This window comes from Equus asinus, chromosome 5, assembly GCF_041296235.1.
Source record: "Equus asinus isolate D_3611 breed Donkey chromosome 5, EquAss-T2T_v2, whole genome shotgun sequence".
In the NCBI taxonomy this organism is placed as follows: domain Eukaryota; kingdom Metazoa; phylum Chordata; class Mammalia; order Perissodactyla; family Equidae; genus Equus; species Equus asinus.
The window spans coordinates 72,859,880-72,882,473 of record NC_091794.1 but is presented as its reverse complement, the minus strand read 5'-3'; the positions used below and the strand labels follow the sequence as shown (position 1 = coordinate 72,882,473).

At 53.7% G+C, this 22,594-nt stretch overlaps 1 protein-coding gene across 7 annotated transcripts in view; it reads right to left on the bottom strand.

Moving 5' to 3' along the window:
* TTC39A (tetratricopeptide repeat domain 39A) overlaps window positions 1-22,594 on the bottom strand; it is a 52,221-nt gene that overhangs the window by 18,085 nt on the left and 11,542 nt on the right. For 2 of the 7 annotated variants that reach the window (XM_070509953.1, XM_070509955.1), the window contains exons 2-6: window positions 13,660-13,764; window positions 5,485-5,616; window positions 4,528-4,604; window positions 3,139-3,206; window positions 809-873 (exon numbers count right to left, since the gene is read on the bottom strand). In XM_070509953.1, coding sequence (XP_070366054.1) covers window positions 809-873; window positions 3,139-3,206; window positions 4,528-4,604; window positions 5,485-5,616; window positions 13,660-13,764 — 447 coding nt within the window. The other 5 variants (XR_011503397.1, XM_070509957.1, XM_070509954.1 and 2 more) reach the window with 5 other exon arrangements.

Here is a 22,594-nt window from a genome sequence, read left to right as displayed (position 1 = left end):
GTAATGTGGTGCCCATATACTGCACGGTGTGGTATACCCCAGCAATGCCTTGAAATCAAGCTCGCAATGTCTCTGCAGGGAAGTAGTTACTTGAAATGGGGAAAATGATGATGATAAATAGTCTCAAGTCAATTCAGGTCAACTTTTAATGGAAAATTAGTTTTAATGCCAAACTTGGGGGAAAAACATGAGGTTTCACAGCTTTTTTGATTTTGGAAGTGTAGATAAGGACTGTAGCACCATGTTGGGTAAGGTACTCTGGACTGAGTCCTCATTCTTTCATCCATAAACACAGGCTATGCCTGGCCCACTGCTAAGATGGCACGGAAATGATCTGGCCCTTGGGGAGCTCCCAGGTAGGGGAGTGGGTGTGTGTGTGGACACTATCCCTGTGTACTGGAGGGGTCGAGGAAGGCTTCATGGGGAAAGTGGAATTTGGACAGGGCCTTAAGGGATATGTAGGAGTTCGGTGGCTATTCTCAAAATTACTGTTTTTGTGTCTTTCCCACCCCCATCCCCCACCAGCACAGACCAAGCTGTTTGTGCAGATTCTGTGTCTTATTTTCCCCTAGCTCAGGGTCAGGCACAGAGTAAGCACTCAGGGGAAACAAATGAACAGATACACCCAGAAAACCAGGGGAATAATATTCCAGAAAACTGAGGTCCCAAGGGTGCAGAAATCTGAGGTCACACAGCATTCGAGGCTTCCTGTCTCTAGCCAGTGCTTTCTACCTCCCACAGAGCAGCCTGAGGGGCACAGGGTGGTGGATGCTGTGGCCCCAGGCGCCCCCCGGCTGGCCCCACTCACTTGTAGGTCTGGTAGCTGTTGCGAACTTTGATGCCACCCTTGATGAAGCTCACCATATTCTCATCCTGCAGGAGGGAGAGATGCTAAGAGCCGGGCCTAGGGGTAGCCACAGGCCTGAGAGGGATCCCACAAGGCTCTGGTCCCGCCTGGCCCTCCCCAGGCCCAGCTCTATGAGGGGCCCTGCCGGGGATGGGGTCAGAGGTCAGCCAAACCAGGCTCTCTGCCCCTGGGACTTGAGATGAGGGTCTTGCTTGCCAAACAAGACCAAAACGCCCATGGCTCGACCATAATCCCCCTCTACAGCCTCACATGTACACATACCATGTGCTTGCAGAAGGGCCTGGAGGAGACACTCCCAGACACTCCCACTGATTCACGGTGCCTCCCCCAGTGGAGGAACAGTGGGAAAGGAAGAGGATGCTCATGCTTGAGCTGTTTGTGTTTTTTGTTTTTTGTGTGGGTTTTTTTTTGAGGAAGATTAGCCCTGAGCTAACTACTGCCAGTCCTCTTTTTTGCTGAGGAAGCCTGGCCCTGAGCTAACATCATGCCCATCTTCCTCTACTTTATACATGGGACGCCTACCACAGCATGGCTTTTGCCAAGTGGTGCCATGTCCGCACCCGGGATCCGAACCGGTGAACCCCGGGCTGCCGAGAAGCAGAATGCACGAACTTAACCGCTGTGCCACCGGGCCAGCCCTGCCTGTGTTTTTTTACAACAAGTAGGTATTTACCACATTTGTAATTTAAAGCACCAATATCTCCAGCCCGCCCAGCGGTTCCACTCCTGGGTGCACACCCAAGAGAAATGGATGAACATGGGTTGCAGAAGTCACCCTCAAGAATGTTCACAGCAGCACTGTGCATCGCAGCCAAGCACCAGAAACAGCCCAGATGCCCCTCAGCAGGAGAACAGACGACTACACTGGTATAGTCACAGAAGGGCACATTACACAGCCACAAGGCTGGGGGAAGAAAGCGAGTCCCACACAGCTTGAGGCCTTAAGAAGCTCGAAGCCAACGAAAACATAGCAATATGCTGCTCATACATGAATAGGAAGCCGAGAAACCTATTTTTCAAAAATAAGGTGGAAAGTGAGAAACAAACGCTAGCAGCAGCAGTGTCCCCTGGGAAGGCAGGCAGGCACAGGGTGGAGGAGCCCAGGGGGCGAGGAGAATTGTTCTCTGGTTGCGTGTGGAGTTCCCGGGCGTTTGTTCATTTATTATGCATAACAATAAAGGAAACGAACAAAAGGCCATCATGGTGCAATTATTACGGTGATCCTAATGAAGAATTTGGATTAATCGAATTCTAATCACCTGAGATCCAAAAAGATAGAAAAGTAGCTAACAAAAATAAACAGCACCCTGGGGCTGGCCCCGTGGCCGAGTGGTTAAGTTCGTGCGCTCCGCTGCAGGTGGCCCAGTGTTTCGTTGGTTTGAATCCTGGGCGCGGACATGGCACTGCTCATCAAACCACGCTGAGGCAGTGTCCCACATGCCACAACTAGAAGGACCCACAACGAAGAATATACAACTATGTACCAGGGGGCTTTGGGGAGAAAAAAAGGAAAAAAATAAAATCTTTAAAAAAAACAAACAAACAAACAAACAAAACAAAAAAATAAATAAATAAACAGCACCCTGAGAATAGAATTTATATGTGCCTCTTCACCCCAATACACATATTTACATGATTATACATTATAATTACAGCCCGGGCTTTTTGGTAAAATCACGAGGTGATGGTTCTCATCATTACCTCTGTGTGGTGAGGAGCTTGGGCTCCAAGTTGACCAGACCTGGGTTCAAATCCCAGCTCTGCCATTGGCCAACCACATGACCCTGGGAAGGTGGCTCCTCCCACCTAGGGAGGAGGCCTGTGAGGTGAAGATTACATAATGTACGTAAATGCACGTAAAAACCAACAAGCTATGTGTGTAAGGTATGTAAAAACTACACAGGGTAATAGATGCACAAAGCCTGGTCCGGCGTAGGTGCCATAAGTCAGCCTTCTGAATGAATCAAGTGTACGGCGGGCTTTGTGACAATGCCTGTCACCCACACAACCCTCAGTGGGAAAGAGAAGCCCTGAGGGGGGAGTGCATCCTGGTAGTAGACGGGAACGCGTGTGCTCAGTGTGGAGCGGGTACAGCCCATCCCCTCCGCCCCTGAGCCTGGTCAGGGCCAGGAGTGTTGGGGCGACTGAGCCCCAGTCCTTGGCTGAACCACACGGGGGCTGATCATGGCTGCTACAGACTCTTCTGGCTTAGACATGGTGATGGATCTCCTGAAACCCCCAGGCTGCCTGTGCAGGTCGAGGGTTCCTACCTGCAGGAAGGTCAGTGCTGCCCTCTGCAGCAGACATTCTGCGTAGCACACCTCCGCGTGGATTTCCTCTGCAGGGAGAAGACCAAAGCCCTGTGGCCTCACGGGACTCCCAGCAGGAGGCTTGGGCCAAGTCCTCCGCGCCCACCTCCCAAAAGGCAAATGGAACATGAGTCAGCCCCCTCCCCTCCTCTTCCCCCTTCCCTTCTCACCCAGCTCTGGGAATGTCATTGCACTCACCACCGTCCCGGGTTAGCTTACGTTTCCCCCCACTCTTCCACCTGGTTCCCCCACTCCACCACCCAGAATGTCAGCACAGGGCCCTGGGCCTGCCTCTCTTGTTCTCCAAGCATCACTGTATGTGCTGTATACCAACCCCCCACAGTGCTGGGCAAGGAGAAGGTGCTGGGTTGAATGGATGAAAAAGAAGATCCTGATCAAAGCCACGGTGTGGGACTCAGGAAAGGAAAACCAACACAGCCTGGGGAATCGGAAGACTTCTAGAACAAAGCGCATTTGAGTTTGGGCTGTGAGTTGAGAAAGGACTGGAAGGATGAGGCAGAAAGAGTTTTCTAGACAAAGACCCAGGAGAGCCAAACAACACAGATGCTGGGGACAGCTGAGTCAGGGAAGGCTGAAACGGGGGTGACATGGTGGAGAGAGATTTAGGTGGCAGGGAGAGATGAGGGGAGGCAGAGATCTGTTTGCAAAGGGCCTTGAACACTGATGGAGGATTGCAGGTTTGGTCCTATGGGCAGCAGGGAGCCATGCAAGGTTTGATGGAGGGAGTGGCACCATCATATGCCTGCTTTCATGCGGGAACCCTCAAGGGCTCTGGAGGTGGGGAAGGCCACCCACCCCTGCACTGAAGAGCCCCCCATGGCTCATGGTTGGCTGCCGCTACCTCCCGGACTGCCACATGTGGCCACGGCACAAAGATGCCAGCCAGGCTCTGGCAGCGCAGACCTGCTCTCCTGCTGCCTTCAGCTCTCATCCCAGGGTGTCAGCCTCTAAAGCCACATTCCCCTCTGGGCACACCACGAGACCACCATGATAATCAAGCCAGTGGACCTAAGCCCACACACAATTCTAAGCCCTCCCCAGCCTGAGGAGCAAAGTGCACAGGACATGTGACAGCATTTTCTTTCCCCAACTTCCAGGTCCTGGAGAGGTAACGTGATCAGGACAGTGAGTCTTGCCTGCTCCCCCCTCACCCGAGCGACACTCCTCAAAAGGCCACAGGTCTGACCCACCCATGTCCCAGCATCTAGGCCAGGGCCCAGCCCGCTTGGCAATGACTGGGAAGATAACCGCCCCTTCCTGCCCCTCCCTGGGCCTGGACCCAGGCTGCCTGGGGTCGCTGGGGTGGAGAGGACATCCTGAATGCCACACCTTCCGTGAACTGGTCCAGAGTGGGGCGGTGCACCAGGTTGCTGAAGGAGTCTGTTACAGAGGACTTCCTCCGGTGCCTGAAAAAGAAAAGGGGGACTCAAGTCACTCAGTGAGGGGGAGCCAGTGGCCCAGGCGAGCTCGGACTGCGTCTCCTGCCCCTCCCAAAGGACTCACACCCACTCAACTGCCTCCCCCAAATCCAGCCTTTGTCACACCTCTGCCCCTACCGTTGCCTCGCTTAGAGTCCCCTTCCTTCCTTCCTCCCTCTCTTCTGGCCAGTTCCTAGTCACCCTTCAGGGCCCAGCTCCAGCATCGCCTCCTCCAGGAAGCTTTCCCATTCCTCCAGCTGGACCCCTATGACCTGGGACCTTCCCTGCATGAGGCTGGGGTGTCACTGTCTGTGCCCATCTCCCCATCGGAGGGGCCGGGGTCTGATGACTCCCCAGGTGGCCAGAGCCCAGCACAGGGCCCGGCCTCGGGCAGGCATGAGAGTGTGCCCAGTGAATGACAACTCCACCTGTGCATGAACACTGAGGGTCTATTCGTTTGCTCATTAAGCATCAAGCAGTTAATGTGCACCCAACACCGGTTATGCACCAGGCCCTGTGACTGGTGTCTTCATTCAGTCCCCACAACAACCCTATCATCACACCCACTTTACAGATGAGGAAAGTTGAGTCCAGAGAGGGACCTGCCCAAGGTCAGAGTTATTACGTGACAGAGCCAGAATTCGTCTCCTCCCAATCAGGCCTGGCCCCTGGGAGCTGCTCACTGACTGGCTCAGACAACAAGGCTCCTGAGGCAGTCCTGACAGGAACAGTTCTTGGCACTTGGGGCCACGTCCTCTTAGCCAAAAGGAGCAGCACTAATAGTGGCATTTCAGGCACTGGGATAGGCGTAGGTGACAGAAGGATGGGTCTCACAACTCCTCATCACTGCCCACCCCACAGCCCCGACCTCTGACACAGCGACTGCGCCTCCTTCATCATGTTGCCAGCAAGCAGGATGTCCTGAGGGTCAAAGGTCATCATGGCCTGCATTTCCAGGATGGTGGCATACGTCAGCGAGTGGTACATGCTCTCCTTGGTTCTGCCAGAGAGAAGGGACGTGAGAGCGCCAACTCCTAGGACTCCAGAGGCAGCTGAGCCTGTGCTGGTCACCTGCCATGCCCTCCCCCATCCTGCACGGGGGGACAGAGGTGTAGAGAGGGGAAGGGACTCGCCCAAGGTCTGACCCTTCCACTGCTGCTCGGATCCCAGTTCGTCCCCTTCCTGCTGAGAGGCCCTAAGTGACTTTCCAAATCTGAGCCTCAGTGTCTCATCTGTTCCAGAGAGACAGCAGCAGCAAGACTGCTGTGAGGACTCAAACAGGGAGCAGCAATGTGTGGGTCTGAGGCCGGACTGCCCTGTGCCCAGGGCCTGCCTCTCGCCTTCTGCCCCACCTCCCACAGACTGAGCCTAAGTCCCGTCTGTGGGAGCTCGTCTATCCTCTAGCCTCCCCCTGGGCCTGCCCCATCCTTGGTCCCTGGACCTCACTGGCCTCGCCACCTCCTGCCTCTCTCATGCCATCATCTGATCACGTTGCTCTGGTTAAGCCCTCCAGTGGCTTATGAGATGAGGCTCGGCCGCAAGGCTCCACACGATAAGCCCTGCCCACCTCTGCAGTCCAGCCCTCTTGGCACTTCCACTTCTGCCCAATGATCTGGTCACATTCAAGACGGTACCTCTAACCACACGGAACCACACATGCTCTCCTCAAGAAAATCCCACACTTTCCCTCCTCCGGGCCTTTGCCTGTGCTGTTCCCTCAGCTTGAAATGCCCTTCCCTACCCCACATCCACTGACTCATCTGTCAAAGCCCTCAAATGCCTCAAAAGCCACTGGGAATCCAGGGCTCCCTCTCAGGGAGCACGTGTCTACGACTGAGGCACAAATCACGCTGTATTTATACTAGCAGAGGCTCAGCTCTCTCTCCAGACCGTCAGCACCTCAAGGACAGAGCTTGTGTGGGACTCATCTCTGTCCTCAGCGCCAGTGGGACAGGGCTGGGTCAGATGGCCTCAGGGAGCCCTCCCCTCCTACCTCCCTGCCCTCCACAGCCCCAGACCCATCAACTGAAGGGTGTGTAGGGGAGGGGCATTTCATCTAACACACGGAGAGTGCAGCAGGCAAGGAGAGATGGGAACAACCCCCGTCCCTCTCTGTACTTGGGGAAGCCACGAGTCTGGGCCTTGATTTATGCTTCTGCAAAATGGGGACAGTAAAGCTACCCTTGTCTGTGTAGGACTGGCTGGGATTCCCAATGGCTGGCACACAGTAGGTGCTGGAGCATTTTCCACCCCCTTCCCGACGCTCCCTCGTTAATTATTTAAAAAACTCCTCAGCACCAGGCTGATGCTAGGAGCTTCAGGGGAGACAGAGTTCCTAAGCAAGGTTTATAGACAGTTCTATTGTAAAACCACATGACACTACCCATGTGCCTGCCTTTCTCATTCATAAAACACCTGTAAATTAAGGTGCTTTTTTACTTCTGGGTGATACTATCCTTGGGAGGCAAAGGTTTTTGCAGGAAACCAAAGGCTGGCCCACCCCTCCCAGCCCTGGTAGCTGTCAGGACACCTCCCAGGTCTTTGCTAGAACTGTTTAATCTGAGGGCAGTGGCTTGTGGAAAGGAGGCCATGGAACTCAGAGTCCCTCAGACACAGGCTAGAATCTCGGCGTGGCCAGTTACCAGCTGTGTGATCCTGTGAGTCCTGTCCCCTCGCTGAGTCTCAAGTTTCTCCTCTGTAAAATGGATACAATAACGCTTCTCTCCCAGGACTGTGGGGGGCTTAAGTAGGATGCCCAGCCAGGGTCACATCACCGATGCTCAATAAATGTGAGTCCCTCCACGTCCTGCCGGGGTCAAGGGTTACTGCTCTGGATAAAAACTTTCTCCTTGAGGAGGGGTTTCCCAGGCGGCACAGGACCCACCCCGCAGGTAATCCCCTCCCCACAGGCCTCTCCAGCTCTCAAGCCCCTGCCTCTTTCCTCCCCTCCCAGCCCAGACCCAAGGCGGAGACTCTGCCTGAGCTACCCAGCCCCACCTGCTGAGCCCAGTGAGTGCTGGGCCCAGAAAGAGGGACAGCCCCGCCTAGGCTGCTGGCAGGCAAAGCGGAATTTCTAGTTTGAGGGCAAAGGCCCTGACATGGCACCTGCAGCTGGGAATCTTGGCCTCTCCCTGCCCCACCCCCTGGAAGCCCCCCAACTATGGTGTGGACTGGGATTCTGGGCACACAGGTACGACAAACCCCCAGACCTCAAACACCCCAAGTTTAGTTTGCACTCCACAAAGTTCTTGTTTGCACATACAGCATCCAGACCCCTGGCAGCTCCCTTCACCTCTGAGCTAGACGGAGCTCTGGGACCTGATGCCCACTTCCTGGGCCCAGACCAGCGGTCCAGATGGAGAGGGAAGTAGAAGAGCAGGGTATGGGCACCAAGGACTCCTTGGCTGCCTGGAGGTCAGCCGAGTCCAGTGGGCTCCGGCCCTTCCTTCCTCTGCCAGCAGCCAAGGCTCAGGCCCTCAGTGGCTACTTGTCAGCCATCCTTGACCCCACCATCTGGGCCTCCTGACTCTGACCCAACTCCCCCTTCTCCTTCCTGGGGACCCCCACTCCCAGTCCCAGCCAAAGGCCTCAGTTCCCGAGGACCTCTCTGGGTGAGGCTGCTCTAGGCTGGAAGGCTTTCCTTCATCCGCATGGAACCGCCCACCCCACTTCCCGGTCCTCTCAGACCCCACCTCACTGCCCTCCTCTCCAGCCCAAGTACCTTGCAGGGGACCCATATCCCCAGTCCACCTTCCTTGACCCTGCCCTCTCCCTTCTGGGACCTGCCTCAGCTCTCCCCATTCCAGCTAGGCTGTGTGTCTCTCTTCCTGAAATATACTAGACCCTCATTCCCTGCCAGGCCTTTGCATAGGCTGCTCCTCTGCCTAGAAATGCCCTGTCCATCTGGCTGACTCCTTCTCATCCAGCCTATCTCAGCTTAAATGTCACTTCCTCTGGGAAGCCTTCCAGAGCTGGCTTCACGGTTGTGTGATCTCTGCAGTTACACAGGGCCCCATGTCTAAAAAGGCCCCATGCTTGGTTTAATGCTCTGCTGTTGGAGTCTTGAAATCCTTACTAATTTTTGAACAAAGGACCTCATGTTCTCATGCAATGCACCCGGGAAATTACGTGGCTTGTCCTAAAGCCTTCCTGACCCACCCCTTCCCAGGAGCTGGGGTCCCTGCATAACTCTCTGCACCACCCTTATTGCTTGTTTCACAGTTTCCAAGGAACCCTGAGAACAGCCACATCTTGCTCAGTGCCGCAGCCCCAGCACCCTCACACTGCCAGGCACACAAGGACACTCAGGAGGTGTCGCTGAATGAACCCGCGACAGGTGCCCACCATGGATCCCAACATGACCTCCTCATCGTCCCACGGAATGGCTCTGCTTCTGGAGTCTTAGGTGATCCCACTCCCCCTCCCACCCACCCTCCCACTCTCTCCCTGATCACTCCCTCTGCCCCATCCCCCTCTCCAGCCTGGCCTCCTTTCCTGACCTCCCAACTTAACTTCCTCATACCAGCCACGCTCTTGTCAAAATATTCACTGCTGAGCTTCCAACCTCCTGCTGCCCCCGATTAGGAGCCCTGGGCCAAGGAGCCAGCCACTGTCCACTTTCTCCACGCTGCCACTGAGCAAGGCTGGAGGAAGCCGCCAGCCGCACAGACAGGCACACACTGAGCAGGGACGACCAACCTCGGCCAGGCCCATCATGCTGCTCAGAAACTTCTCCCCAGTCCCTGTCGTCCCCCACACACACCAGCCTGGCCCCTCACTCTCAGCAGGGGCCTTTGCATCCACCCCACCCCCTCCCCCACCGCCTCGACACACTGTTCTACCTCCTTCATGCCTGGGGAGGCCTCCCATCCCAGGTAAACTCCTCTGCCTGCCTGAGATCCAAGACGCCGAGGAGGCAGAGCATGGGTGGCAGAGCTGGGTGGGCCTGGATTTGAATCCCAGCTCTGCGGCTTACTAACCATGACCATTTTTTGATCAAGGAAAACAAATGGAGCAGCTACCATGTTCCAGAGACAGCGCTCATGGACAGACATAGCATGAAGTAAAATAAACTAGAAGCTACTCAAAGAAGTGACAACTAGAAAGCAAATATTGGGGGGGGGGAGGGGAGCTTGGCAAGCCCGGTTACTCCCGGGGGGTGGGGGGGGGGCAAACTATGGATAAGAATTAATGAGACACTGTGTGTACTGCGAGGAGCAAGAATGAAAGCAGACCCCAGCACTTCTGAAGATGCAATGGCTACGAGTGGGGAGGGGAGGCCATTTCTTAGCAAGAATTATTTCCTCTAGACCAGTGGTTCTTAACAGAGAGGGGAGGTATTTTTTTACTGCCCATCCCACCCCCAACATTTGGCAATTTCTGGAAACATTTTTTGGTTGTCATAAGGTGGGGTGGGGAGTATGCTAATGAAATCTACTGCTTGAGGGGAAAGCTCTTAAACTCAAAAAGAAAGGAAAGCTCTTGTTCTGGAAGGGGCAGGGGTTAAGACAAAGAGAAGCTTCACTGCCTTAAGTGTGAGATAAAAGGCAGCCTCAGGGGGAGACCGGTCTCTCTGCGCTGCCTCCTTCAGAGCAAGCGTTTCTTCTCAGGGGTCTGAGCTGCAGGACTCCTGGTAGAGCGCCCCCATGAGGTGAGGGAGGGTGAGGCAGCCTCTCAACCAGGAAGGGCCTGGGGGAGAGGGAAGGAGGCTAGAGGGGAAAGGGGGGGGTAAGGGGGACGAGGCAGGTGGCCAGGTAGAGCCCATTTAGGGACAGGTGATGACCAGGAGGGAAGCGGAGCCAGGTAGCCTTCCAAAGACACTGGGAGGGGAACCCGGATGTTCAATGAGGGAGCAGGATGGGGCTCAGCCTGCCTCAGACGTGGCCACACTTGCTGCAGACCCGGCCCTGCCCCACCTCAAGCCCAGATCCCCTCAGAGGGTAGGGATGAGGCGTGGGGACTGCTGCTGGAGGGACTGTTGTAAGACTCATGATCATCACGCCCTGGAACCCCATCCCTCCAGAAGCTGGGCCACTGACCCCAGACAGGAGAATGGTGGGTCAGTCAAGTCTAGAGAAACTGAACAGCCCAGGCTTGGGGGCTTGGGGAAAGCAGTCCCCCGCCTCAGCATCTGCTTTCCCCTGGGGCGTGGGGGAACCAGGTGTGGCAGAGGCCAACCTAGAGCTGAAAAGAGGGGATTAGGCAAGTAGGCAGCAGACATCATTAGACCCCTGGCCCCTCAACCCTACCCCCATCCCAGAATTCAGACAGCCAGGGGTTCTCCGTCCAGGCTTAGGAGCAGAGGATTCTTCCCCAGAGAAGCTGACATCTGGGGCCAGCTCTCAACCAGATCGTCCAAAAGCCAAGCCCATCAACCACAAAGCTGCTTGGCCCAGACTTTCCAGTCGGCCATGAGTGAGCTCACTCTTCAACATGACCAGACAGTCAGGGACCATCAGGCATTTGAAGGAGGCCCCATGAAAAGAAGATTCCTCCCATTAAACAGAAAAAGGGAACCTGGAGAACACCAAGATTATGCAGAAAAAGAATAAAACATTTTTCAAAGAGATAATACTCTGTGATATTACTAGTAATAAATACTTGAGTGCTTAACATGCCAGGCCCTGTCCTAAGGACTCCCATACTCCAGATAGAGACATAAAGAACAAAATGCACTCATAAACCAGGAATAAGACGTTTTTGGGAAAAAAAGAACATTCAGAGAACAATGAGGAATACTAGGAAATCAATCATACAATTACACAAAAAAAGAAAAGTCAATAGAAGGATTTAATGATAAGGTTGAAGAAATATCCCCAAAATCAGAGGGAAAAAAGATAAAGAAATGCAAAAAGTGTATGGGGGAGATAAAAGCTTAAAAGAGGAATGATCCAAGAAGTTCAATATCTAACTTTAAAAAAACCCAGGAAAGGGGCTGGGCCCATGGCTGAGTGGTTAAGTTCACACGCTCTGCTTCAGCGGCCCAGGGTTTCACTGGTTCGAATCCTGGGCGCGGATATGGCATTATCCGCTCATTAGCTCATGCTGAAGCGGCGTCCCACGTGCCACAACTAGAAGGACCCACAACTAAAAATACACAACTATGTACCAGGGAACTTTGGGAGAAAAACAAAAAATAAAATCTTTAAAAAAAAAAAGAGCCCAGGAAAGGAAAACAGAACATGGAAGAATCATAGGAGAGAATTTCCTAGAACTGAAATAGAGTCTCAAAAACAAACAAACAAACAAATAAAAAAGACCTACATTCCAGTACCTCACTGTGAAATTTCAGAATTGCAGGAATAAAAGAGAAGATCCTAAACCTTTCTGGAAAGGGAATAAAGATCACATGCAAAGTTAGAAGAATTCAGGTCCTCGCAGTTACAGTAGATGCTAGAAAACAAGGGTGTAATGCCTTCAAAATTCTGAGAGGGGAAATTATATTCATGCTACTCTTTCTTAGGGAATTTCTAGAGGACAAGCTCTGGTAAAATGAGAGAGGATATGAGACAGAAAAAGCCAGATCAAGGAACCAAGAGAGAAGCACAGGAAGTTCCAGACCGCTGGGAGGTGGCCAGTAGACAGGTCTGTCCTGCAGGGGACAGGTTTCCAGGAAAAGGAGGGACTGAGCACTTACCTGACACGTCTGAGCATTTAGGGAAAAACTCATGACACCATGATTGGATGGAGAGCTTATAGAGAATTCAGGACAGATGTATAGTAAATTAGGGAAATGAAAAAAGACAATTATTAACTCTAGAAAGGAAATATTGTACAATGCACAACTTGTCTTTGCAATGAACATTAATTACGTAGTTATAATAATGGAAACATTGATTATTGACTTAGCCAAATATGATATAATGTTAAGAGGAGGGTGAGGGAAGGGAGGTGGGGCAGGGGTACAAGAAAGCTGAATTGTTGGGGCTGGCCCTGTGGCCGAGTGGTTAAGTTCGCGCGCTCCGCTGCAGGCGGCCCAGTGTTTCGTTGGTTCGAATCCTGGGCGCGGACATGGTACTGCTCATCAGACCACGCTGAGGCAGCGTCCCACATGCCACAGCTAGAAAGACCCACAACGAAATATACAACTATGTACCCGGGGGCTTTGGGGAGAAAAAGGAGAAAAAAAAAAAAATCTTTAAAAAAAAAAAGAAAGCTGAATTGTTGTCTACCAATAGATGATGTTTAAAGGTAAAAAAGAGAATTTTATAGTATGTGAATTATATATCTCAATTTAACTTCAGTTTCTAAAAAACTGAAAAAAGTGATAAAGAAAAAGTAGTATAAGCATATTATTTAGAAATTAGGCAGAGGCCGGTCCCATCGCTGAGTGGTTAAGTTCGCATGCCCCGCTTTGGTGGCCCAGGATTTCACCGGTTCAGATCCTGGGCGCGGACCTAGCACTGCTCATCAGGCCATGTTGAGGTGGCGTCCCACAAAGCAGAACTAGAAGGACCCACAACTAGAATATACAACTAGGTACTAGGGGGCTTTGGGGAGAAGAAGAAGAAAAAGAAAAGATTGGCAACAGATGTCAGCTCAGGGCCGATCTTAAAAAGATAATAATAATAAAATCTGTTTAAAAAAGAAAGCAAGCAAGAAGGCAGTAAACACTAGAAGAAATGGTTAACCATCATTAGCACCCTAAAAGGATTGAATAAAGGCAACTCAAGCATTTAGTGCTTTGGGGAAGAATACAGAAAAGGGGCTGTGTTAGAGTTGATGGGGGAGAAACCTCGAGTGGACTCAGTGGCAACAAGAAAGCAAAGTGGAAGAGGCCACGTGAACCTAAGGGGAAGGAAGTCACGGTGACCTTGGGGAGGGCCTGGTTGCTCAAGGGTGTGGAATGGGGAGCCTGAGCCATTTTTATGAGATTCCCAGGGGTCATGGTGACCCAGAAGGCCGAAGGCGTTCACTTACACTACACGGAGGTCCTCTCACACAAGCTCTCTGGTTCACTCAGCCCCCATCCCTAGGCTCACACGTGGACTCACAGCTGGCGCTCACACACAGGCCCCGCCCCCAACCTGCGCTGAAGCCTCACCTGGGCTTGAGGTAGCTGAGTGCTTCTGAGAACTGGTTGGTGAGGAAGAGGTCCAGGGCAGTCATGCACTGGTCCAGGGCCTCATGGAGGCTGCTCACAGGAGTCCTGAAGGGAGAGACACTGGGTGTGACTTGGGAGCCCTCAACCCCCATCTTGGCTAGAACAGAGCCTCCCAGGGCCCATTCAACCTCCCTGGTGGGCCCCGGATGCCTGTCACAAGCTCCTCCAGGCTGCCCACTCTGTACTGGGACACAAGGACAATGTGCACCCACCTCTAAGGTTCCTAAAGGTAGGAGAACAGAATGGGGGTGTCATCTGAGATTTGGTGGATGGGGAGGGGCCAAGGACAGGGGGGCAAGGAAGCCTGAGGGATAAGTAATCTTACCCCCTACAAGGGTAAAGGGAGTCTTTGTGGCCCTTCTGACCCATTGGGCTTTCTGCCCCCCTAGGGGGCACAGCCTGCCCACTAGGTCCCTCTTCAATCCTTTTCTTCCTCCTTCTCTAGCCTTCTCCTGCCCTCCTCAGGCCTGCACTCTAGAACCCCAGACACTGTCACAATGGGCTATTGTGGCAGGAGACCTACAAAAGCTGCCCAGGGCCTTTTGTGCTCAAGGGTCACCTTCCCAACGGCACCTCCACTATACCTGACCCCCTCCCAGTCGTTATGCTTCTTACAGCTCTTATCACCCTCTGACATGTGTTTTTTTCTTTTTTCCTATTTTTGTATTTATTGTCTGTCTCCCTCCACTAAAATAGAAGCTTCCTGAGGGCAGGAATCTGCCCTGTTCACTGTAGTATCCCCAGTATCTAGTATCGCTACAAAGTGGGCTTTTGATACATAGCTGTTAAGTGACTGACTGAATGAATGAATGAAAAGCCTAAGGCTAGGAGAGCAAATCCCTGACCCTTCTGGGCCTCAGCTTCCAAATTTGAAAAATGAGATGAAACTAGGAGATTCCAAAAGTCCTATCTGACGGTCTTGAGGATGGCTCTTCTCAAGAGGTCTCTTTTGAGTGAGAGTGGGTTCCAAAAAAGGGCCTCAATGATCTCACTGAAAGGAGCTCCTTTTCCTCAAGTCCCTTCTCCACCAGGTAAACTCCTACACATACCTTAAGGCCCATCTCTAATGTCTCCTCTTTTGTGATCCATCAGCAGATCTTCCCACACAAACTGAAACACTTGTCCGTTCTCCCAAATCTGTTCCCCGCTAGACTTTGCCAGCTTAATAAATGACACTCCTCTACCCAGTTTCTCAAGCCAGAAATCTGATAGTCATCCTTGACACATCCCTCTCCCTGGCCTCCACGGCCTACTCCATCTCTAAGCCCTATCAATTCTACCTCCTGAACATCTCTAAATCCACCCACTTCCACGCCCAGTGCCCTCCGGTGCAGTCCACCAGCATCTGTACCCAGGTCTGATGGAAGAGCCCGTCACTCTCGTCCCTCCTACTCCTTCTCTCCCTGTTAGACCACGTTACTCTGTATTTTAAGTCTCTTAACTCTCTTCTTTGCCATCTCTTTGGCTTTCTCTGTTAGAGTCTGAGTAATTTCTTTAGATCTTTCATTTCACTAATTCTCTTTAGGTATATCTCATCTACTACTTATCACGTCTTCTGAGTTTTTTATTTCAGTAATTATATTTTTCATTTCCAGAAATTCCACTTGGTTCTTTTTCAAATCTGCTTGGTCATTTGGGGCAGTATTTTGTTCCCTGCTTATTGTTTCAAGTCCATCTTTGATTTCTTAACACATTGTTTAAACAATTATTTATATTCCAAATCTCATAATTCTAGCCTCTTAGACTCTCAGAGAAACTCATTCTGCTATGTCTTCCTTCTGGCGTCTATCGCTCACAATGACTCATTTCTTCCTGTGTTTTGTAATCGTTCTGTGAGCTCCTATTTGACTGATCCTAAAGGGATCTTAGGAGGAGGATCTATTCCTCCAGAGAGGATCTGCGTTTACTTCAGCCAGGCTCCCTGGGGCACCACCACCCTGAGACTCTTATGTTACTTTTTTAGTTTAGTATTTCCGGGACCACAAAGGGAGTATGCATTCAAACCCAAAATTTGTGTGAGGGCAGACCAATATTTATAATTTTCTAGGGGGCCTTTGTTTCCCCACCAGAACTGTCATTTCCCTCTGTGGGTGGGTAGATATTTTTTCCTGGTCGACGCCCCTATTCACTAAGGGTACAGTCCTTGAAGGTTGTAGATTCCCGTGGTGGTGGTAGGAGGGCTAAGTTCCAACTCCCCTCATTGTCACTGGGTAGGCCCAGCACCTTATTTCTCATCCCTTGAGTGGCCGTTAAAACTCGAGGTTCGGGGTTTCTGGAATTGGTAAACACTCCCAATTGCTGTGGCTTCATCTCGTTTTCCAGCCTGATTTCAGCCCCCTCTTTAATCTTGGCTTGAGAGGATTTGTTATTTCTGTGGGAGCTCAGGAATGTGTTTTAAAGGATATCTGTTGTAAGCCATCCAGCCTCCAGGTAGTTTCTATAAGGGAGAATGTTGTAAGCGTTGTTCCCTCTAATCCATCCCTCTCATAATAGCCAAACTTATCTTTTTTAACCCAAATCTGACCACGTCACTTCAGAACCTGAAATCCTTCACTGCCTTCCCATCACTCTGAGGATAGAGACCAAGTTCCTCCCCATGGCAGAAAGGCCCGACCGCAAGCAGCCTCTGCCCCTCTCTTCACGAGGTGGGGACAGTGTTTGCCTTTCCACCAGCTTCGCCCAGTGACTGGTGCTCAGGGCACCCACGTCTGTTGGATGAATCAATGAAGAGGCAGTGAGCACCTGCCGCCCGGCGAGTATAACCACTTTCTCTCCTTGAGCCCTCACAAAGCCCTGTGAGGAGGGGCTGTCACCCCCACTGCAGGACAGGAAACTGAGGCAGAGGAGAGGTGACTTCGCCAAGATCACATACCCAAGCATGGCTTCTAACCCGTGTCTCCCGGAGCCAGTGCCCACCAGCTCCACCCCAGGGAGTTGTCCATTATCCTGGCTTAGGTCCATGCCAAACAATTCCAGAGGCAAGAGCCTGCCTGCCATTTCTGCATACACCCCACCACCACCAAGGAAGAAGTTTTGCCCGCTTGGTCTACCTGGAGAGAAAGATGGACAGAGAGATAGACAGACAGATGGACAGACAGCGCAGAGCCTTATTCCCTCCCCTGGCAGCCCCAGTACCTCTTCTGCTTAACTGTAGTGAGGGGTCTGAGGCGACCTCACCAGACTGGGCGCTGCTTCGGGGTGGCCCTGGGGCTGATTTCCTCCCTCTCCCCTCCCACAAATACCCACTAATCTCCCGCTCTGGGCCAGGCCTGGGGTTGGGTTCTAGGGACGCAGAGGTGACCCAGACCTGACCCAGACCTGGGCCTGCCGTTGAGGAGCTCAAGGTCTATAGAAGCAGGAGCGCTGGCAGAGGCAGTGACAGCCAGAGCCATCAGGGCTGAGATCATGGGAATGACTGGGGGTGAAGAGGTCCAGAAGTGGGAGTGGGGCACTCAAGGAAGCTTTCTAGAAAAGACGGCGCTGAATTGAGGACAAGATGGAGAAAGACGTCCAAGAAGGGGAAAGAGTGCAAGGAAAGCACTGGAGGCACGACACCATAGTGAGGAGGAGGCACAAGGCAGGGTGGGAAGACAGAAGCTCGGGAAGGCCTGCTAAGTGGAAGACGAGGTGGGGCGTCCTGGCTGGCAGGGGGCTCAGAAGGACCAGGGACCCTGGCCCTACTTGACTTAGTAACAGCATTAACAGTGACCCCATCAGCACCACGAGATTATCACTTCGCGTTATCTAAATCGATGACTGCTCCGCTTCAGTCAGTCCTCCCACCAGCCCTGAGAGGCAGCCGCCCTTATCAGCATTTGACAGATAAAGAAGTGAAGACAGGAACCTAGTCTCCTCCTAGGAGCCTGAGAAAAGGCAGAAATGCTTTCAGCAAAAGCAACCTCGCCAAACCCTTCTCCTCCCCTGGCAGTGACGGAGGTCCCCACTTCTCTGCAGGCGGCCCCACGTCTTCAAGGCATTTCTGCTCCAAGCCACCTTGCCAGGCCGTGACCAATATAATCCTGAGCTCCCGAGTGGTGATGGTGGCCTCTCCACTGTGCCTTGAGGAAACTGAGGCATGGAGGAGCATTGAGCTCCTGGACGGAACATGGAGCAGGGCTGGTGACCAAGCCAGGAGCTTTGGCATAGTGGGGGAGGGGCACTTGAGACCCAAGTGAGAAGGGAGCTGGACGGTGGGAGGGTGTGTCAGGCCTGGAGCCACCCCACTCCCCTCTTCTCTTCCACCTCCCGGCTTTGGTCTGTCTGGAAGCTGCCACCTTAGTGCCTGATGGGCAGAGCTGGGTGGGGCTGGGGGATCTCAGGGTCCCTCCTACCCTAAGGGCAGTCAGGGTGAGGCGGGTGCAGGGCAGCACGAGGAAGTCACTCAGGGAGGTGACTGGAGTCAGAGCTGGCTTTTACTCCCTGCTCCACCATGAGGGGGAACTTTGGTTCAGAGGGTGAAGCAACCTGTCCATGGGGACCTGTCGCTTCCAAAGTGACCTTTCTAAATTGCAAATGTGATTGTGACTCTGCTTCCTGAGTCCTCATTAGCTTTGCATAAAGTATGTGGCATGGAACGACGTGGCATGCCTAGTGCAACATGGCCTTTGAGAGTTTTGAAAGCAGACAACCCTGGACTCAAGCTGCAGCTCTGCAATTACTTACTGGAGAAACTTGGGGAGATTCTTTAACCTCTATGAGCCTCAACTTGCTCGTCAACAAAATGGGAATGACAGTGCCTACCTCCCAGGGTTGTTGTGAAGAATAACTGAGACAACGTAAAGTGCAATCAGAAGTACTCAGGAAATGGTAGTGATTGTTATTTTTTTTCTAAGATGATATATTCCATCATTTCTTCTAGGGAGCAGCACAGCTTTCATAATGAAACTAAGTAAGTTGAAAAGATTGAGCGCACCTATCCTGTGACCCAGGAGCCACTCCTACGGGGAACCTAGAAGACCCTCACGCATGTGCAAAGGACAGTTGTAGAGAATATTCACTGTTTGAATAGCAAGACACTGGGAATCACCTCAGTGTCCATCAAGAAAGCTGGATAAAGAAATAACTGGATGTCTCTACATCGGGTGGTCTATCACACATCAGGGCAAGTGGGGACCAGAGCTAAAGGATCAAGAAGGCTACATGTCAGAAACCTGAAGCTGAGCTCGAGAAAGCAAACTGGAGGATGATTCATGCTGTATGACTCCACTTACATAAAAATTGTAAATGGTCTCTGCCATGGTTTATTTCTTAAAAAGAAGAATATGAAATAAATGGAGCACAATGTTAATATCTGAAAATGCTGGGTGGCGAGAGCATGGAGTTCATTTCATTATTTGCTGTATTTTCCTGAAGGTTTAAGATATTTCATAATTTTTAAAGGGGTGGAGATTTAAAGCTTGGTTTGTTCACCGCTGACTCTCATACACAGCGTTTGGGCCCAGAGCAAGCCTCAGGAAAGCTGAGTGACTGAATGAGGGGCTATGGCGAAGGTGGAATTGCTTTGCCCTGCTCTGCTCAGACCCCACCAGGGTGGCACCGACCAGGGGCAGGGGCAAATGGACCTGAGCGGCTTCAAAGAAGAGTGGGACCTGGAGGGCATGCAGGGGGCCAGGAATGGTTCAGTACGAGGGAGAGCTGCCAGCGCTACAAGAGCGAGCTGGAGAGGCCACAGGAGCCCAGAGTTGCAGAGGGGACGCAGGCAGGGAGGTGAGTGTGCCAGGAAGAGGGATGAACGTGGGAGTTCAGGATTCTTTGATAGGTGTCCTGCTCCACGCCTGCCTTCTCTCCTGGAAACCACTTTTCTGGGCCAAATGGGGTGGTGCTCGTCAAGGCTGGGGAGAAGGGACCTAACCAGGCTCCAGATTTACAAATGCAGCCCAGGGCAGGAAGGGAGCAGCCAGCTCAGTTTCCGTGTTTTCCAAAGGAGGGATCAGAAGTCTGGGGAGGATAAAGGATTTGGCCAAAATCAGACAACACAATCCTTCAAGACAAGACTCACCAGGCAGCCCTCCCCCAGGCCAGGGTCCACCAGCCAGCCCACTTCCAAGCCCTCAGCCTGGGGCGCGCACAGGCCCTGTAGAGGCCTCCAGCTGACAGCTGGCACCAGCCTGGTTACCTCCCTGTTCATGTGTTAGCCCTGAGGCCCTTGGCAAATATTGACCCTGGTGATGAGGCTCCAGATAAGGCGGGCACCCCCACCTCACCTGGGCCGGATCTCCACCCAGCAACCTCCCCGCAGGGGGGGGTTCCCAACAGCCGGGGTTCCCAGCAGCCACCCCCTTCCCACTGGGGCCCAGGAAAGGCAGAGTCGCCAAGTCTCCCAGCAGTTGGCAGCTGTCGCCGCTGCAGGGTCAGGGTAGGGGTCCCACAGGGTCCCTCAGTGGGGGTGGGGCAGGAAAGCCTTGTTGGGAGTGACAACACCCACTTTTACTACCCCGGTTCCTGCTGCGCCCAAGGGGCCGGTCAGTTCACATCTTCGTCTTTTAACTCCTCCAAATAACCCTGAAGACGAGGCAGTGTGGCCTGCGGGTGTGGACTCCGGCATCAGACGGAGCTGGGTTCTAACACCAAGCCCACCTCTCACCTCCTGGGTGACCGAAGACCGGTCAGTTAAGAGCTATGCCTCAGTTTCCTCGTCCGTAATGGAGGGGATTACAGAGACCACCCACAGGTGTAAACGCCACGAGGAGGACGGCGGCTCCGAACGTGGCCGTACCTCCGGCTTCGGGAGAAAGTTGGGACCCAAAGGGGAGTGACCGACCCGGGCCCCGGCGCCTCCCCTCTGCTCCTCCTTTCCGCAGCCCCCCGCGCCCCGGCGGCGGCCCCGGAGGTCGGGCGGGGGGCCGGGCGCCGCAGTGCGGCCGCGGGCGGGCGGCGGGAGGCCCGGCCCCAGCCCCCAGCCGCCCCGGCCCGCCGCCCGCGCCCCCGGGGCCGCCGCGCACTTACCCCGCGGGCAGAGAGCCCGGGGCGCCGGCCGTGGTCATGGGGAGGGCGGCGCGCCCGCCGGACGCCGCCGTGGCCCAGGTGCTGCGCCGAACCCCGAGCCGGGCGCGGTGCGGACGCGGCGGCCGGGGAGGGGCGCGCCGGGGGCGGGGAAGGCGGCGGGGCCGGGCCGGGCCTCGGTCTGCCCGCCCGCGCAGTGGGGCCACGCCGCCGCCCGGGGCCTTGGGCCCAGCGGGGCCTGGGCGGAATGCGCCCCATCCCCGGCTCCGACAGGTAAGGGCCCGGCGCCCGAGGTCTGCGGGCCGGCCTGAGCCCCTCTGCGCGCAGCCCCCGGCTCCCGGAGCCCGCTCCTGCCGCGCGCAGCCCCACCTATTTGGAGGCAGAAAGTTCCCGTCCGAGACCTGAGGTCTGCCGCCCGTCGCTCTCCCCGCCCCCACAGCGCCCTCCACCGTCCGGCCGCGCTGGCGAGGGGCGTCCGTGCAGACAGGCGCGGCCTCCAGGCTCGGGCTTGGATTTCCATCCCGGCCGCGGGCGTTTGCAGGCCCCCAGAGGGCGGCAAAGAATGCGGTTTAGCACTCTGCTGGCCAGCAGTCCACACTCGCCTTCTCAAATAATCCCCATCACTGCCGTTTTACAGACGGGGAAACAAGCGCAGAGTTCATGTGACCTGGTCATGGCCACTCACCTAACAAATGTCAAGTTGCGATTGGAACCCAGCTCTCCTGACTCCGCAGTGCACACTCTTGCCTCTGGCCCCTGGGTCCCCTCTCCCCTGAATCCACGGTGCCTATATGGGGGTCACCCATGACACTCAGTTGTCCACTGGGCGCACAGCCTTGCGGTACGTGTCTAGGGCCAGGGCGGAAGCCAACCTGGTCCTCTGGCAGAAAGAGCCTCTGGCCCACGAGGAGTTAACCAGCCGCCACCTCTAGGCCCCAGATGCTCTGAGCCGTGACTCATCAGAGCACGTGGCTGCCATTAGAGCTGTCCCTTCACAAAGGCAGGGGACAGAAGGAGGTGGGACTCCAGCGCCCCTGGATCAGCCTTGAGCCCCAGGACGTCAGAAGAGGGAAGAGGAGGAGCCTGCAGAAGCAGCCATGGTGGGAAGAGGGCTCCAACCAAGTCCCGAGAGAGCCAGGGAGACTGGGCCTGGTGGGAGGGGTGACACTTAGGGGATTACTGTTTAAATCTAAACAGGCTGCCTGGAAAGGTAGTGAGTTCTTAATCTTACCCATGTGTGGGCAGAGGCCACATGCTCACTTTCAAGAATCATCCCACCTCTGGGATTCTCAGACAAAGGCATGGAAAAGATCATTAACTATAAGGGCCTGGCTATGAAGACATCCACCATCAGCCGTAAGAATCCAGATAAGGGGGAGTGCTACATAGGCTGGAGGAGTGCTATGTAGCCTGGAGAAGGTGGGCACAGAGCTGAGCCTTGAAGTTTATATTATTTATACACAATGAAGTGGGGAAAGGGTGTACCAGATGGGAGAACAGCATGGATGAGAGCATGGGGACGCCCAAAGGCACACTGATGACAGCTGGAGTTTGTGATGCTGGCAAGACCCGCAGTGTGTGTAAAGAGGAGCCTGGGTGATGAGGTTGGGGAGCCCTAACACTCGCCATGCTTGTTCAGATCTCTAGGCCTCTGCACACACTGTCCCCTCTCCCTGGAACGCACCTTTCTCCCTTGTCACTTATTATTCAGAAGCTTATAATTAGAAGCCTTCTTTTTTTTTTTTTTCCCAAGGAAGATCAGCCCTAGCTAACATCTGCTGCCAATCCTCCTCTTTTTGCTGAGGAAGACTGGCCCTGAGCGAACATCCGTGCCCGTCTTCCTCTACTTTACATGTAGGATGCCTGCCACAGCAGGCTTGATGAGCAGTGCCATGTCCACACCTGGGATCCAAACCGGTGAACCCTGGGCCGT